General features: G+C 44.1%; 1 protein-coding gene across 1 annotated transcript; it reads left to right on the forward strand.

The window, feature by feature from the left end:
• The first annotated feature begins 1858 nt into the window (after positions 1–1858).
• BHLHE23 (basic helix-loop-helix family member e23) lies at positions 1859–3090 on the forward strand. Its single transcript, XM_062505184.1, has one exon. The coding sequence runs from the start codon at positions 1859–1861 to the stop codon at positions 2531–2533; it is 675 nt and encodes a 224-aa protein (XP_062361168.1). The 3' UTR covers positions 2534–3090.
• The last annotated feature ends 15233 nt before the right edge of the window (positions 3091–18323 follow it).

Consider the following 18323-nt stretch of genomic DNA (forward strand, 5'->3'; position numbering starts at 1 on the left):
AATGGGAATTACTTATACCAGTAATGATATTCTGGTACCTCCTTCCATTTGTCTGTTATGACTTGGAGTGTGGGACTGGCTCCAGAGATGAGAAGAAGTCACGATGTGCTCACTTGCATTTGAAAGTCACAGTGGATGTATAGAGTGTCACCATGAATATATAGAGTGATCTGTCCCAGGAGTAGCTAAGTGGTTCAATTCTCATAAAACAATTAAGTTACTAAAATCAGTAATTGGTCTTCATGGTTGGATAAGCCCGATAAGGGGAGCAAAAAGGAGATGTGACCATATTGTCACATTCAAACACTGGAGGTGAGCTAAGAGAACATCAGTGGAAGGTATGATGGACAAACCTGCTGCACACTCTGATGCCAGGCTCAGAGAGAGCCAGTTTGATGTGCTCCACTCCGCCAAAAAGCAGAAACAGCCTCCCAGATGTGCACTCACAGAGCGGAGGAGCAGCTCTGCAAGCACTGAGGATGAACATGTCACTGCTCATCTCAGCTCTCCTGGCTCTGATGTGGAGAAGGAAGGGAGACAAGCTCGTCATTTCACGTTAGCACACGGCACACAGGGAGGCGATGGGAACAGGACAAGACAACTACATTTTGGAGAGGGCTTGAGAAAAACAAGCCACATTCTGGAAAAAGCCTCCTGTCACCGTAACACCCAGGCTGTTTACTACAGCAGATAATCTGCCAGGTGCGTCTGCAGCAACTGGTTGCATCTGCCTGCAGGCAATATCCACCTGCTCACATCTATGTGTCACTGCACAGAGTTCAGGATTCATCCCAAGATTTCCAAGCAGACGGTGGAGGGACCTGGACCAGGCACATATCATGCATGGAGAAAGCCTGGAATTCCCTTTTGTATCTGTAAAACAAACCTCAGTAACAGGAATTAGTCTCCAAACTCTAGAAAAGAAAGAAATTGGGACCTCTTCCTGTTGCAATTAAAGTTTAGGCCCTTGTTGTTATCTTGATGCAGGAATATGGGACTAAACTTGATTATCTTTCTCTATGTAGGTCCACTTTTGCCTCAGATTGTCCTTGAGTTTCCTCCATGGATCACACACCACCAGTCACAGTGATGATTCCTCCCACCCTGCAAGCCACTGGTGTGGTTTGTTTCCCGTCCCAGTGTCACTCTCTGTTGCTGGTACCACAGCTGGGGAGGACGCAGAGTTCCTTCAGAGGAGAGCTGGGTCATCACGGATCTAACCTTTTGTTGGCACTTGGAAGGGTGGAGCACTGTGAGCCCCCGAAGAAAACAGGAATACACGGGGCCTTTGCCTTGGAAATCTCCCTGCACAACAGGTGCCTCCTCTGTCAACCCCCCCAAACCACCACGACTGGATCTAAAGCACCGTGTGTGCCCTGGTGCTTCCCTGCGCTTCCTGTATCCAGGGAAGGGAAGGGAAGGGAAGGGAAGGGAAGGGAAGGGAAGGGAAGGGAAGGGAAGGGAAGGGAAGGGAAGGGAAGGGAAGGGAAGGGAAGGGAAGGGAAGGGAAGGGAAGGGAAGGGAAGGGAAGGGAAGGGAAGGGAAGGGAAGGGAAGGGAAGGGAAGGGAAGGGAAGGGAAGGGAAGGGAAGGGAAGGGAAGGGAAGGGAAGGGAAGGGAAGGGAAGGGAAGGGAAGGGAAGGGAAAGGAAGGGAAGGGAAGGGATGCGCGCTGCCCTGCGATTGGCGGCGGTGTCCCCGCGGCTCCTGTCGGCGATATAAGTGCGGCGGGGCCGTTCTGCGCTCACTGCCCGCCCCCAGCCCGGGCGCAGCGCCGAGCGGAGCGGAGCGGCGGGGCCGCCTCCTCCTCCTCCTCCTCCTCAGCGCCCAGGCAGCGGCTGCCGAGCGGGATTCCCGGCGATGGCTGAGCTCAAGTCGCTGGGCGGCGAGGCGTACCTGGCGCTGGCCCCGGGCTACGGGCCCTCGGCTTTCGCCTACGGAGCCGTTCGCGGGGGCGCCGAGGGCCCGCGGGGCGCCTACACGGGGAGCGGCGGGGCGGACTTCCACGCCGGGGCGATGGGCAAGTCGGCGGAGAGCAGCGGCGAGCAGAGCGGCGACGAGGAGGACGGCTTCGAGGCGGGAGTGAAGGGCGGCGCGGGCTTCGAGCGAGAGGGGAAGCTGAAGGGGGGAGCCCTGGGCAAGAAGCCCAAGGAGCAGCGCTCGCTGCGGCTGAGCATCAACGCGCGGGAGCGGCGGAGGATGCACGACCTGAACGACGCGCTGGACGGGCTGCGCTCCGTCATCCCCTACGCCCACAGCCCCTCGGTGCGGAAACTCTCCAAAATCGCCACGCTGCTCCTGGCCAAGAACTACATCCTCATGCAGGCGCAGGCCCTGGAGGAGATGCGGCGGCTGGTGGCCTACCTGAACCAGGGCCAGGCGCTGAGCGCGCCGCTGCCAGCCACCCTGAACCCCTTCGGACAGTCGCCCGTGTACCCCTTCGGCGGCGCGGCCGTGCCCGGCTGCCCCGAGAAATGCACTGCCTTCACAGGAGCCGCCTCCGCCCTCTGCAAACACTGTAACGACAAGCCTTGACTTCTGCTTTCTTCGGGCTTTTTTTTTCTTTTTTTTTTTTCTTTTTTTTTTTTTTTTTTTCTGTGCACTTTTCTTTCCACTGCCATCAGCCCTGGCTTCCTTCCATCAGTTAAGTCTGGGGTTTTTTTCTTTTTATGTTCTTGTCTTAAACACCCCCCTCCCCTTTTGGAAACATTTGGCAGTTCACGTCGACCCCCAAAACACCCACTTTCTACTTTATTTAGTTCCCCCCTCACATGCAACTTCATGTGTAGAGTTATTTCCTTCCCAGCCTGTCAGTGGATTGTGAGCGTAATGTTGCTTTTCGCTTGCTCTGAGCTACAAAGTTTTTGAGCAGTTTTGAAACAGAACTATAGAAAAACAGAGAGGGAGAGAGATCTGGAAATGGAAACCTCAGTGAATTTGCTTTGGCATGATCGACCTGTGTTAAAAATAGATTAAAAGGAGGGAGAGGGAGCAAAACCCAGCTGCAAACTATGCAATGTTTCAGAATCATGAGCAGAGGGGGTTCTGTGTAGCCAGCTGGGGTTGGACTATACACCAGACCCAAATGGAAATCATTTGGTCGGAGCTCACGGGAGGGGGGAAGTCCAGTACTCTCGCTAAAACAATTGATGCTTCAAAGTAAGATGCTTTTTTTTTTTTCTCTTAAAAAAATTAACCCGTTCTTGGACTGAGAGGAACCTGTGATTGTATGCTAATGCTTGCTGTTTACCTGTTTCTCAGCTTGGTTAAGTTTTCCGGATGATTTTCCAAAGTCCTTGCTCATCACGATAAACAAAGCAAAAGGTGACTTAACATATTTATATGTATTTATAATAAATAAAAGACATGAATAACCACTTTCTCTGTCCTACATGTCTCTAAAACCAGCTGGCAGTCCCTGCAAAACCCCTGCTGGAGTTAGGTAAAGCAGAAATGGATGCGACAGGAGCAGTTGTGTGAACTTAGGGGAATGATCAGAATACTTGGGAAAAGCTTGTGGATATTCAGCTCCTTATCAGCAGGGATTTGCATTTTTTCCTCCAGTTTCTCCTGAATTATGAGCACACACAAAAAAAACCCCCATTGCTTATGTCTGACTCTGAGTTAGGCAGGCAGGGGTTCAGGATGTGTATTCTGACATTTGCTGGGGAATGCTGTGCCCTCGAAGTGGTGTTTGACTGGGGTTATTGTAGCAGCAGGCTTAGTTCTGAGCACACCCATGGAAAACACGGCAGGGAAGGAAATTGCTTAAAGACTCTGCTTAACCCTTTGGCTCGGTTTTCTGTTCTATCCACAGCTTGACCCTAGATCTACATCTGGGGTTTGGGCCACTTAACATCAGAACTGAACTGATGATCTCTTGCCAATACTGTGTTCGTACAAGTTACAACGTGCGTCTCTTGCTGGCTGAGCTGTCGCTGTCGCTTGTGTTGGTTCACTTTGGTTTTCTGCTTTATGTTGTTGAAAGCTTTGGTGCCTTGTATGATTCATTAGTCATTATATAATAATAATAATAATAATAATAATAATAATAATAATAATAATAATTGAGGTGCATTCAGTGCTTTCTGTTCGGGTTGGAAATACCCACCCAATGTCAGAGCAACCACATAAACTGGTACAGTCGCAGCCCCAGGGGCTCGAGCTGTCCGTGGCCATTTGTGTTAGGAGTGGGGTGTAACTATTTAGGGTTATTAAACCAATTTCCATGCCTGTCGCTAGTCTTATGCTAATTTGAAAAGGACTGCCATCCCTCTGAAGCGCTTGTCCATGGCACTTAATTTTAATTAATACATTTCCAAAAGACTTTTTGTGTTTGGAAAACGAGGTGTGTGATTAAGCCTTATTCATAAAGACATATGTTTAAAACTGGTTCCTGCTAATTTCCATTTTTATATCTTCATTTCTTTCCTGTAATTAAAAAGAAAAAGAAAAAGAAAAAAAAAACCAGCAGATTCACAGAACAGTTTATCTCTTGTACATTTTTCCATAAAAGAAAATTTTGAAAATGCTCTTAAAGCACGTCTGGTGAAGTGAAAGCCAACCAAAACCCCTACTGGAGCAAAAATGACTGGAAACTGCAGATCAGCAAAGGTCACTTAAAATTTTGCAGACTGAGTTGTTGCTAGGAAATATTTGGGGATAAAAAAAGTGCCAGTTTAACAGAGAATAATTTTTAAGAATGTAGATATAAGTTACTTGTGGTTAAAATTAGAGAAGATTGAGAATATTTAAATGGAGATCAGCTTAACTGTTCATTTTTTACCAAAACTAAAATAGTTGGAGAATGAAATATTTAACAGCTCAATATTTAATCTGAGTTTAGTTTACTTAAAGACTAAAGGCTAAAAGTAGTGGAATTTGTAATAGCTTCTTTGTCAAATAATTATGGCCTTAAAAAGAAGTCTTACTAATTTCAGAACCTAAAAACTCTTCACAATTTGAGACAAGCTATTTTTTGAATTATGGGTTTTAGTACAGTGATTGTTTTAAATCTCTTTCTTTCTTTTACATTAGTAAAAACTTGCTCATACTATCATACCTACCTAGAATCCTAAAATTCTCCCTTCTGAGAGTCCTTGAAATATTGAGAAGGCTCCTCAAGAGCCCACTTGGAATTAAATTATCTCAGGAGGCTAAGTAAGGAATTTCAAATACAGAAGGAAAAAACCTCCACTAAAAAAAAAGAAAAAAATGATTTGAAAGGACACATAGGAAGTTTGGCTATTTAAGTGCTGTTAAAAGGCCAGGTATTTAAAACAAGTGCAGAATTTATCAAAGCAGTACTGAAGGCAATTAACCTTAAAGTACAACGATTTCAATTCAAAAGGGAAAATAAGATGAATCATAATTTTCCAGCAACCAAAAACATTAAACTGAAACAAAGTTGACCAGCTTCTCAGTTAATCTGGAAGTTCAGTCCTGGGAGCTGCTTCTGTCCACCCTGGACTTGCAGGATTTTAGCTGATGCTGAGGTGGAGCCCGTTCCGAGCCCCCTGCACTGCCCATGACAGGGAGGCATCTGCTCCGAGGTGATTTACACTGTGCTGAGCTGCTCTAAAACTGCTACCAGGTGAATGCCTAACACTTCTCAAAGATGATTTGGTTGGGAGGGGATAAATGAGCAGCTGACCATTGCATTTGTGTGTGTGAAACATCAGTGCTAACCTTGCAGATGTGCCTGGTTATCCTGAGGATGAAGTCCTGTATTTGTCATTTGTTTTTCCCCTTCTCTGGCATGTTTTGTGTACCATATGAGGTTTTAAGTGTCTGTTTCCTTTCGGTGTTTCAGACATTATGAAGGGAGGGCTTAAGAAAAACTGAAGATATTTTTTTTCTGCTCAAATATTCTTGTTATGATGCCTTTTTTTTTTCTTTTTTCCCCAATAAGGATTTATTGTACATGCTCAGATGGAACTCAAATACAGATCATGTGTTATAATGTACTTAACATCCTGATTTATTCATACTTGGAAGAAAACATAATGCCAACTTCTAATTAAATATAATATATTGTTTTCTAACCTCACTTAGTTTTTCTTTGAACTCCAAGACTGAGCAGCAAGAAGTATCAGAAAGAAGAAATGCTGTTTCACTGACTGGTGTGTTTTTTAACTTGTGTAATTCTTGTCACTAACAAAATGAAAGTTTTACTAACTAACGTATATAATGTCACTAATAAGGGATTGGAAACTGCTGTCAGCTTGCACTGCATCAGCCCAGGTTTAACATTAACAGTCTTGGGCCTGCAAGGTAAAATGTTCTTTAACCAAATACAGGGAAGCAACAGGTTTGAAGACGGAGGGCCCGAAAGACAGCTGTCTACCTCAGAGACCAGAAAAAAGGTAAATCAGTTGGAGTTCCTGGAAAGAAGTGTGAGAATCATGAAGCTTTCCTTGTCCTTTGATCCGTATCACTGATTTTGTGGCATTCTCTCACAATACCTGAACACTGCTGCACTCTGAGCTTGTTTCCAAGACTTTAGAAAGAGGTCGCTTTCAGTTCTCGGATCATTTTTCTGGTATTGTTCTTTACATATGCATTTCTATAGTTTCCATTTTATAAGGTCATTTCACATTTTTCAGGGTGACATGAACATAGGGCCCAACCCTGGTGGTGTTTTGCAGATTGGCAGTGTTGGTGATACTGGTGACAGCGAGACGGGGTTTGGCGCTCCAGGGCACAGTGGTGGTTTCTGACCCCACCAGCCACCTTTAAGAGGCTTCAGAGGCCCAGAAAAATGTATGCAAGTTTTATACCTTTATTGTCTCAGCCTTGTAGCACGTTTCAAGTGTAAGACATGGTGAATAAACCCGTTACTTAAAAGCTTTTGTGGCTTTTCAGCCTGAACCTGCTCACCAGCAGCGAGAGCCAGGCTGAGTCCTCACATGCAGCAAGCTTCCAGCCCAGTTTGCCACAGCTGGAATTATTTAGTTTACAGTTTAGGAGAACAAAACCAAGCATTCCATGTTCCACTTCCGCAGCATTGTGTTCATTGAGTGTGTTCCTTGAGTGGAGTCTCGAAAACAAGAGGCTGGACACCGCAGCGTTACTGAAATTTGTTTTACCTGCCCTTGTTCCTTGCCATGTGAGTTATCAGCAGAGAAATCATTGCTGTGATCTGAATCAAGTGCAAATGCTCCTCAGAACTGCTTTTATATTGTTCTCTGTCTTTTGATAGAATTTTGATTTGTATTGCACAGTAGAAAAGTTGGGGGGGGGGAGTTTGTTTTCACTCATCCTGATTAAGGCTAGAAAAGACTCTTGATTACAGTAATTTTAATAATGTAAATTTGTTTGTGATACGTCTTTAGTCTTTAATCCCCTTTGGCGTTCCATTCAAAGGGAGATGAAAATTTCAGGGATTTATAATATTTAAATCAGTCATTCCATGAATGTTTCTCAGGCGGTTTTTCTCCTACCTAAAATAAAAAAAATGCCTAAATGGGTATGTAACATATTTTGTGATCAGATTAGAAATACATCTGCATGTGGTTTTTGTGGGAAAATAGCTTAATATCAACCACTTTCTCTTTACAATAAAGTATATGTGCATAAGAAATAATGGAACCAATTATCAAAACCAATAATATATTTGGGATCTTTGCCATTCTTTCAGATGTTTTGAAGTAAGATTTTCTCCAAGGACTTTATATAATCTTTTCATAATCAAAATTCACATTAATTCTTTTATCCATTACCCCAAATTCTTATTTCTATTTGTGTTTATGAATACATACAGTTTTTAAATTATCCATTTAATTTTTAAGTAGTCTTTATTTCACTTCACATTAGTAAAATTTGAGTTAATGTTTATTCCTGAAATACTGAACAGTTTTGAGCATAACCCTCCTATTTCTTTAAGGCCAAATAGATTAATCTTAAGCATTAGCTTTACAATAAACTAATGTATAGAGATATTTAGTCAGTTTAATTCAGGGTGAACATAAAGGGGTTTTTGGTTGTTGTTTTTTTTTTTGTTTGTTTTTTGTTTTTTTTTTTTTTTTTTTTTGCTATGCTTAAGGCAGTGAAATTTGCAGGACAAAGACTTGCAGAAGACAAACCACAAGTGCTTCAGTCTTACAACACAGAGGAGGGGAATGTGCTGCTTTTCAAACTCTTTGCCCTGCTGAAGCAGTTCAAATATATCTATATTTAAATTATTTAACAGCTTATTTTAATTTTTAAGTCTTCCAATTCATCAGTGATCCATGTTCATTAAAATCTGCTCTGTTAATGCCATTTGTATTTGCTCAGTTCCTCTTCCCCCACTCTAACATTGACGTTTTGTGTGTTTGTGCGTGTCGATACGGAATTGCACTGTGAATATAACCCAACCTTCCTCGGCTACCAATGGGGAAAAAAAAAAAAACCTTATCTCCTCTTTTGCCTTAAGTATTTCAAAGGGAAAAACATGGCTGAGCAGGAAAACATCAGCCCAGTTTTTCCTCCAAGCCCACTTTTGTCTAAAGTAATGAGGCCATAGTCAGTTGGCTCCGAGGAGCGCTGTGATTTGGTGTGACGTACAGTGAATCACTGCAGATCCATTCGGACTGCATTCGTTATTTTAATGAGACACAGGCAAATCTGTTTTTTGGCCGCAAACCTTAAGATGCAAGCATAATGTGAAATGGTTGTTGATTGCCACAAGGCAACTGACATTATGGATTTTTATCGCCATCATTATGCACTTTAAAACTCCACGCATCCCAGGATATTTAGCCCCTTCCCTTTCCCCCCGCGAATGACAGGGAAGCCACAGTGCTGACATTTAAAAGTGAAAAGCTCATTTATTTAATTTCTAGGCTTATTAAAACCTTACGTTGCATCTTCCGGTCTGCACCTTTTTTTAAAAAAAAAAAAAAAATTCACGCTTTCCCAGAGGAGGAGGAAAACCCCCACCACAGCACGGTCACCCAAAAAAGGTCACATTCAGTTGGGCGACAGCAGCACTAGGGCCCCACCAGCCTCTGCTTGATGTAGTATAAGAAATGACAATGAGGCGGGCATATCTGTGCCCGAGCAGTAATCACAGTAATGGTGTTCATCAGAATTTACCAGTGCTGAACTTTTCCAGAGTCTGGAGTAATGCTTCCTCCTCAGTGCTACCAGTAAGGCATTTATTGTGCTTGTGTTTGCCTTCGAGCTAAGGGCACCCCTTCGACTGTTGAAGAAAACACTTTCAAAATTAGCTTGTGCTGGTAAATGTGGTTGTGTGTGTGGGCATTTTTGTCAGTGTAAAATGCATATGTTGGTGCATGTGTGTAGTGTCTTCATGTGTGCCTGCACGAATGGGTGTTCCTACAATTTATTTACCTTCTGTGTCCTTTTTTCTGTCATTTTTGGTTGCTTTACTGGCATAGTTTTTTTATGTTTTCATTAAACTTCGTATAACATCATTTGCCTGTAGCACAGGAAGTGCCACCTCATGAAAACCACTGGTCTCCTGAAAAATTTTGTTGGCTTGTTCAAGCCAACAAACTCATGAATAATATTATTCATCCTTTTATTTAATCTTTAATAAAAATAAATGATGCTCTGGGACAGTACAGGGTGTTGGTTTCCCATTGTGCCACTGGCAGCTTTGGAGTGAGAATGACAGAAAACCAGCATACTTTTGCTTTCCCTGGCTTCCAAATGCATCCATCCTATTTTTATTTTTTATTTATTTTTATTGATTTGCTGAAAGTAAATCTCATGTCTTGGGCTCTTCACATAGATGTCATGAAGAAATCCTTATGCCTTCCATTTGAGAATTACATTACCTTATGTATTTTTTATCTCCTGGCATCTTCAGTGTAAAGCAAACTCCCCAGCTGACAGCCATAGTGGGTGCACTCAGTGTTTACAGTAGAACTGAGGCTGTAGGGGAAAAAGATGAAAATCTCTTGCAAAATGTTAAAATGGCTGCTGACTTGGAGGCCTCTGGCTCAGTTTTACATCCTTTCCAATGTCCAAGAAAATACAATTTTACTTCTAACAAGTTTTCTCCCCTTGGCTTTTTCCCTCTCGTGCCTTAGTCAGTTTTCTGGAAGATTCGAGGACAGAAAACACTTTAGTTACAGGAGCTCTATTACTCCTAATAGTCCCTGTTGCAATTGGATGTGGCACTATATAGCATAATCTTGGTGCTTGGAGATTGCACAACACAGGAGAGCTCATTCCTGTCTGACTTGATTCCTCTTTCAGGTGCTTTCTTGTCGCAGTCCACAAAAACCCAGTGCACAAAGAGCACCTTCTCTCTGCTGTTTTCTCTCCTTTGTAGGTTCTTGGGGCCAGTCTTATATTTTATTTCACCAAAACCAAACTCAAAATTCCCTGTCAGGCAGAGGTTTTCCTTTCTTTTTTTCTTTTTTTCTTTTTTTTTTGTTTGTTTGGTTGGTTGGTTGGGGTTTTTTTTGTTTTCAGCTGCTTGTTGAAGTTCTCGTCCTTGCAAATTCTCTCACCTGTAAATGCTTCTGCTCTCGGTGGGTTTCTGATCCAGTCTGTAGACAGACTTGTTCCTGTTGAAATACATGACAAATTAATTGTTTGCTACACTGAGTGCGCGTGCCTGTAGATATTTACTTTGTTTTGGTTTTTAGAGTTCAATCCAATTGGGAAGCGGCATCTGATCATTTCAGTGAAATTCTGATGCCTTCTACTTGCTTCTGCAGTTGCCTTGCCCCGAGGCACAGAAAAGATGAAGGCATGTGCCCGTGGACACACAGTGACTGGAGCGAGTGGCTCACCAGATTTGAATTTAGATGATCTGTGCTTCCTGCTTCCCTAGATAAGGCTCACATCGCTCTGCCTGCCCGGCAGCATCCGCGATGACATTTCCTCTCTCCCTCCTCCCTCCCGGGGTCCCTGGGAAGTTCGACCCTGTGCAGTGGCAGCGGTGTCACCCAAGTCACCTCCTGGCTCCTTCTGGAGCACCGACAGCCAATCGGAAAGGGGGTGTAGCTACATCTTGGCTATTTTCTAGAGGTCTCCTGCTGCTACAATCGCCCGAGGCGACTGGAACCTACCCTGGGGAGCAGCCAGTCCCCAGCTGCTCCGGAGTGGAGGAGCAGAAAGGTGGCTTCAAGCCATCTTTGTTCTCCAGTCCTTGCCTTGTGCTGAGCCCGGTCAAGTCACAGGGCAGAATCTGGGCCGGAGTTTATGAAATGCTTTGCTACAGAAACTTGCCCTGGTTGCCAAAAGCATCGTTCTGGCTCTCTGAGCTCCCGTGTCCTGCCCTTCTCTTCCTGCCCTGCAAAGATCCCGGCCAGGATCCTGGCTCTGTGAAAGCGCCAGGCTGTAACGAGAAGTGTCACCGCCGGGCTGTCCTCTGCTGCTTTCTCTGCTTCTCTGTCACTGCTTGAGCCACAGGCTCAGCCCAGAGAAGCTCTGCACAAAGCTGCTCACCCCAGGAAGGAAGCAGGGCTGGCACACAGCGGGAGAAGGAGCTGCTATCACTGGCTGAGCAGCTCCTTGTTTTTCTTTTTGCAAGGAAAACGGGCATTTCTAACAGGGATTTTTTAATTTGTACCGTCACATCCCTCCTGAGCCTCTGGTTTTGAACCAGCCCCGGCGCACACCTGTAATTCCCCTCCCAGTCTGACACCCAGATTTTGGTTCTCGTGCCATGGAGTTAATCCATTTCTCACACTTATTTTTCACCAGTATCACTGTCCCAGCTTCAGTGAATTTCCTCATTTTCAAATGAGACAAGTGGCAGCGTCATGAAATTCACTTTTTGTGATCACCATTATTTGGGTAGATTCTGATACTTCATTTCTACTCCCTGGCCCTTGCTGTGATTTCCTGTGTAACACCTCAACACACACACATACACACATATACAGTTCTGCTGGCTGAAACACTCTTAATGGCTGGGACTAGTTGTCTGGAATAAAATAATTATTTTCATCTACCCAGTGGCATCAATGGAACTGACACAAGGAGTGCTCCAGTTAAAAGGAGACAACCCAGGTGTCCAGGCTAAGGCATGGAAAAAAAATTATTCAGCCCAGACATAAAGGTGTGTCTCTGCTCATTTGCACTGGATTATAGTTCCCATCAGGTCCTGCAATAGGAGTAACACTCAACTTTTCACTTTAATCCAATCTAAAATTAATTTCTGAAAGCTCTAAGGGGCTGTGGGCTGGGGTTTTGTTGGGACTTGGCCAGCACAAAGTGGCTTATCCTGGCGGTGATGTGAGGAGTATCTGCTCAGGCAGGAATGCCCCAAACCAGTCCCATCATGGCCAAGGCTGGTATTTATTTCGTCACAAATATTCTGATGGCTCTCTAATGACTTTCAGTCGGTTTGCTGCACTGACCTATGATTCATTCACCACATTATCCCAGCTGCTGGCCTGAAACGCTCTCTTTGAGCTAGAACTGAAGTTTATTCTGATCTCAGTTTCCACTGAGATGTTTGGGGTTTCGTTTGGTCCAGCTGTTAAAATTCAGGAACAGTATACCCCAGATTCGGAGACAGGGGATGGTGGAGTTTTAGCCAAATATGAAGAAACCTCTAACACAGTGGACATGGATTTTGAGGTAAAATCATGAATAATTTCATGTGGATTGGAGAAGCTCTTTCTACACAAACTTGGTCACCACAGTCCAGAAATCTTGATTTCTAGTGTCTATCTAAACAGCCATGTACAGAGCAGACAAAGTGTCTTCATTCATTCAGGAGCTGAAAAGTGGAAATTACATGTCTTTCCTCTTCATTTTCTCTGCGAAAATCTTTTAACTAATTTATGGAGTAGTTAATCTGGTTTTGCACGTGTGTGGGTAAATGAGCATGTCATGTGCCTTCGTGTGCAGGAGAAAAAATTATTTCCTGATGGCAAGATAATGGAAACATATTGGGGGTGAGAGAAGGGTTTCATTAGAAAAGCACAGCTTCACGAGTACCATCCTTGCATATGAATCATGACTCATCTGCTTCAGAATGAAAAAAAAAAAAGAGAAAAAAAATCACTGGGAGTCAGATTATTGTACCTAATTCAACATCTAAAAGTCAGACAACTAATTAAGCCTAGGCTGTCTCCATCCTGAGGAATAATAGATAACAGCTTCCCAAGGGTAATTCATGTCACTGTAGAATAGGTGGACAAGTTGCCTTCTGGGGCTGCTTATCTCTTGGCATTGACTGCAGACGCTGCACAGATAGCTCAGAATAGATGCCTGGTTTTCAGGGCAAGAACACAGTGAGAGGAGCCCTTTCTTACAGCCTAGTGCTGGAATTAGGACTTGAAATGAAAGCTTAAAAGGTCGTGTTTTCCTAGCAGTTAGAATAATGTCCCCAATAAGAAGCAGCAGCAGCCAGAATAACCCAGGGCAATGTGAAATTAAAAGCAGTTTTCATTAAGGCTGCCAAGGGAAAGTGTTTGTATCTGTGGGAGGCAAGTCTGGTCACTAAATAATATGGGATGATAACGATGAAAGAGATAAATGATAGGGGCACATGGAGTGAATTATGCTGACAAATCTCAGAGTTAAACTCTGAAAGTTGAAGGTTGTGGATAGTGTCTGCCTCTAGGACTTGGAGTGTTCAGCCAGGTCAGAGCCTCCCTCAGAGGCCCTTTAGAAAAACCTATAGAGTCACAGAGTCCTTGAATAGTTTTGGTTGGAAAAGCCCTCTAAGATCACAATCCAACCATTAACCCAGAACTGCCAAGCCCCCACTAAACCATGTGCACAAGAACCACATTTTTAAATCCCTCCAGGGGTGGTGACTCCACCACTGCCCTGGGCAGCCCCTGCAAGGGCTTGACAACCCTTTCTGTGAGGAAATTTTTCCGAATACCCAATCTAAACCTCCCCTGGCACAACTTGAGGCCATTTCCTCTTGTCCTATCACTCGTTACTTGGGAGAAGAGACTGACCCCCAGGCAAACTGAATTTATCACAAGATGTTTGAAGGAGGTTAAATTTGTACTTCTCAGTTGCCCAGAAGCTGTGAGCTGAACATGGTTGATGTTATTTGCTGTAAGAAGATGATGCTCAGACACACTGCAAAAATCAGCCACAATGAACAGAGCGAAAAGTCCCAGTTCCACAACTGTAAACTGGGGAAAAAACGGTGCACATCCAAGATGGCATTTGGCACCTGAGAACGCAGCAAACAGCAATGCATTTCTGAAATGCAGAGTATGGCACTGCACTGTGCACTTGCCTCTGACTAATGCCATGTGAAAGTGGCCTGATGCAGTGTGTTATTTGTCCTGATGTGCTCTGGAGCTTCTGTGAACAAATGTTAAGGAGGCTGTGAAGCTGTCACGCTTTGTAAAGGCTCCTCAAAGGTTGTAGACTTAGTAGCTACAATTCTAAAATGCAATCGTGTTTTTAAAGCTTTTCTTTTCCATGGGTGGAGCCTTCACAGACACCCAGAAGGTTTTTTTAATTGATGTCTATAACTCTTCCATGGTTGAAGCAGGGCAGCAGAGAGGGCACTGAACTGCAGTTGCACTGTGATTTACTGCCAAGGTTTGACAACAATATTCCACACACATCCACTGGAAAATGCTCTTCATTTTCCCTCAAACACAGCAAGTCTGCCATCCGAGATATCTACAAATTCTGAAATTCAGTGATGGAGCGAGGGCGGAGAGAGTCATCACATTTAACCCATGACTGCCCCATTTTTCATCCTTACAAGGACATTAAACACAGTGAAACGAGTCCTAGTGGAAGCCCGTGTCTCCCTGAAGTGGGCAAACGATAGGTTAAGAGAAAGCAAATGAAAGGTAAGATTAATAGCATTTATCATGGCAGATAGACTAGCAGTTTGCTAATTAAAGATGTTAGAACATAGAAGCAGCCAAGGATCAGTGGCTTTTAATGAGGATGTTGTAGGATGATTTAGGTCTAATTTTCTGCTTAATAAGGCTGGTTTAAAAAGTAATTTTGTTGGGATGTGACTCTCCTAAACCTGTTCATTATCAGTGATGGGACTTCACTTCAACACTCCAGGAAATGTTGTGTTTAATTAATATTGTGTCGGCAAGTGGATATGCTGACAGATGAGAAAAAAATTGATGAAGAACTTTCAAGGACATTGACTTCATTACACAGCTTCATTATAGCCTGAATAACTGGCTAAATATGTCACTGGAAAGATAATGTGCCACTTTTAACTCTTTTCTGTGTGTTGTTCATATAAGTCAACAGAGGATTTCTTCCAAAATAGCCACTATTGAAAAAAAAAAAATACTGAGGTATCACATCTGTGTTTTCTCATTGCTTCATTCTCTTCATGAGATTTCTAACTGATGGTGGAGATATAAAGCAAAATACTGTGGATTATTTTCATCAATTTATCAACTGCTTTGCTTAGGCAGAGTGTGATGTTAGTAAGTGATATTCTTCAACACTGGGTAATTTTCCACAGTGCCCCTTAGACAGGAGTAGAAATTAATTTACAAGATGTTTATTTCTGTGCACAAAACAGCATCCTGAGGTATAGTGATGGATTGATCAGTGGCTATATATATATATAGAAAAATTGGGTACCACGGTGAGATCTCAAATGAATCTTTTCACCTCAATTCAGAATTGTTGTACAACAATCCTTATTCCCTACCAAGGAACACCACTTTTAGCTCTGATTAGTGGGTAGTGTATTTGTCTCAGAACTGCCAGCCAATGTTTCTGCAGCATCCTTTAACTATTTGCTGATTTTCTCTACAGACTCACCTTTCCCTTGACTAAGGTTAAGCTGTGAGAAAATCATCCTATGGAAAAAAAAAATACAAAACCAAAAAAAAGACACTCAATTCAATTAAATTTTGGCCACTGTAGTAGTTTGCAGTAGTTTGCAGACCACCCTCCATCACCTCACTGAACTTTTAACCAGAAAATAAAGCAAAAATAACCTTTGTCAGACTAAATTATGTGACCTGAGTGTGACCTCAGAGACTTTAGGTGGGGGTCTTCTGATCTGTTTTATAAGACTTTTTGCAGCAAGGGAAAAAAGCTTCAGGTCTGATCTCTTAAACAGGAGTTGGGAGAGAAAAAGGAAAGTACTGAGCACAGGGTCTGGAGCAGTGTTTAGCTGGGGGTTACAGGAAAGCATCCTAAAGATCTGTTCCAATCTTCCTAGTGAAAGACAGGTCCGGCAGCAACCATTGACTTTTCCTGGTTTCAGATGCCTCTTCTCTGAGAAATAAGACTGTTAAAGAAGAAAAGAGAAAATAACCAAAGATCAACCTTTGAGGCTGAAAGCAAAAGAAGAAAAAACTGTTTTCAGTCTTAATCATTAGGGCTATTAGCCAAGAGAAGAGGCCCAGGCAGGGGAAGGAGAGGAGACGCTGACTGGAGGCGACAGCTGGAGTTTATCGGATGCGTCAGTTCTCTTTAACACCTCCATTTGGTGGCTGCTGTCACCTTCAGATCAGGGCTTTTACAGGATGGGATTCAGGAAAGCATTCTGCCATGTCAGCCCCGTTACACACCAGGAGCTTTGTCCCCGTCCCAGGATTGGCATTTTCCCCTTCCCATCGCTGTGGGAGCCCCATGCTCCGGAGCGTGTCTGTGTCCTTGTGCCAGGGGTGGCACTGGGCCCTTCCCCAGCACCTCAGAGCTCTGCCCACATGCCAGCACCCATTAATAATGACTCATTATTTTGTTACCCTCGGTGATAGGAAGGCAACGCTCAGTTCAACTGTTCCATGAAAGAGGAGCCGACAGCGCCCCGTCCTCACCGCAGAGCTGAACCCGCTCCAGCACCTTCTGCCTGCAGGAACTCAGTGAGACATCCTGGGGCTGCAAAAGAGAAAAGGACCGACCAAAGCCACCCACCATCCTCCCCCCGGGATGGCTCTGTTGGTACCTGCATAATGGTCTCCCTAATGGGGTTAAAATATCTGGCAGTGGAGCAAAGCACTGCCTGACAGTGCAACGATGCTCTGAGCCACTGGCATGGATCAGCCCGTGGGAGAGAAGGTGCCTGGGGGATGGAATGCTGGCTGAACCTGTTAAATGTGCATTTGGTTGGATATGTGGTATCCTGAGTAAAATTCCACTCACATGGAATTTTTTTTTTCCTTGGATTTTCAATGGTTGGACAGCCAGAAATATCACAAGGACTTAATTTAAAATAACATCCTTCCTTACCTTGGTCCATGGAGGGATATGCCTTACCTGTTAATCTGCATTTAATTGCATTGGTTATGTATTAGAGCCAAAAATCTGCCTCTTTCCACTTCTGGCTGCCTGATGCCTGCTGCAGAAGGAAAGAAGTACATATTTTCTTGGAAACAAATTATTTACATCAGGCCATGTTATTCTCAGACTGGCACAGCCAAGGAGTAAATGCAGAAGTTTTTCAGAGCCTTTTAAGCTCAACATGGATTGAGATCCACTGGAAACCTCAGCCATGTGGGCATGGATGAGGCTAAAGCTGTTTAAAATTGGGATGAACAAGTGTGATGTGGGAATTGATTGAAACTTTTGCTTGGGACAGGAAGACCCAACTGTCTGGATGTTCTACAGTGGGCACCATATTCCAGTTTGGATGCGAGATTCCACATCAGGGACTCTTGGCTTCTGTCTGACAGGCAGGAAAATCAGGGTTTTATTCTGTTTGGCTCCTCTTGCTCCTGTGCTCTGTGCTTAATTGTTCCCTGGCCAAGGGGCTAATTAATTCCTATGCAGGGCAATTAAAACACATCGGATGTGAGCAGTTTGGCAGTACTGACAGAATGCAGCCCTGGACAGGGAAAAGACACATTCCTGTTTGCCTTTTGATCTTGCTGCAAGCAGAGCTGGATCCCCAGGGTGTGGGCCAGGTTCAGACTGAGCTCAGGCAACCGGAGGAGAAGGCAGCCACATTTTTGGGGACGAGCTGCTCAGTTCATCCCTTCTCCTGCCCTGGGTTTGGCAGGAGGGAGCTTGGTTTAGTTCCTGAAATTGAGATCTCGGCTGTAGGGCAGAGACTGAGAAACCCCAACTACTCTGCTGAGCACTGACTGCTCTGCTAACAGAGCCTGGGCCATCAACACCCTGTGGGTTGTGTCACAGCGCCAGCACACAGCGAGGATGTCACTGTGTCCCCACACGGGGACAGTGGGGAGCTCAGTGGCAGGGTAGGGCATCACCTCCTGAGTGGCTGGATCGTGCAGGTAGGAGGATTTGGAAGCAAAGGGGGGCAGAAACCCAGGTGTGTCACTGGTTCTCAGGAGGAGCCTGCTGCTCACTCAGGTTCCTGGATTATCTCAGCTGAGCATTCACCTTTGGGGCTGGAGCAGAAAGTCCTTCAGCTCATGCTGTGTAAATATTCAGATGAGATTTTGAAACCAAGGTGCAATTAGAAATTTGGCTCTTT

Source organism: Cinclus cinclus, chromosome 18 (assembly GCF_963662255.1).
Source record: "Cinclus cinclus chromosome 18, bCinCin1.1, whole genome shotgun sequence".
Lineage (NCBI taxonomy): Eukaryota > Metazoa > Chordata > Aves > Passeriformes > Cinclidae > Cinclus > Cinclus cinclus.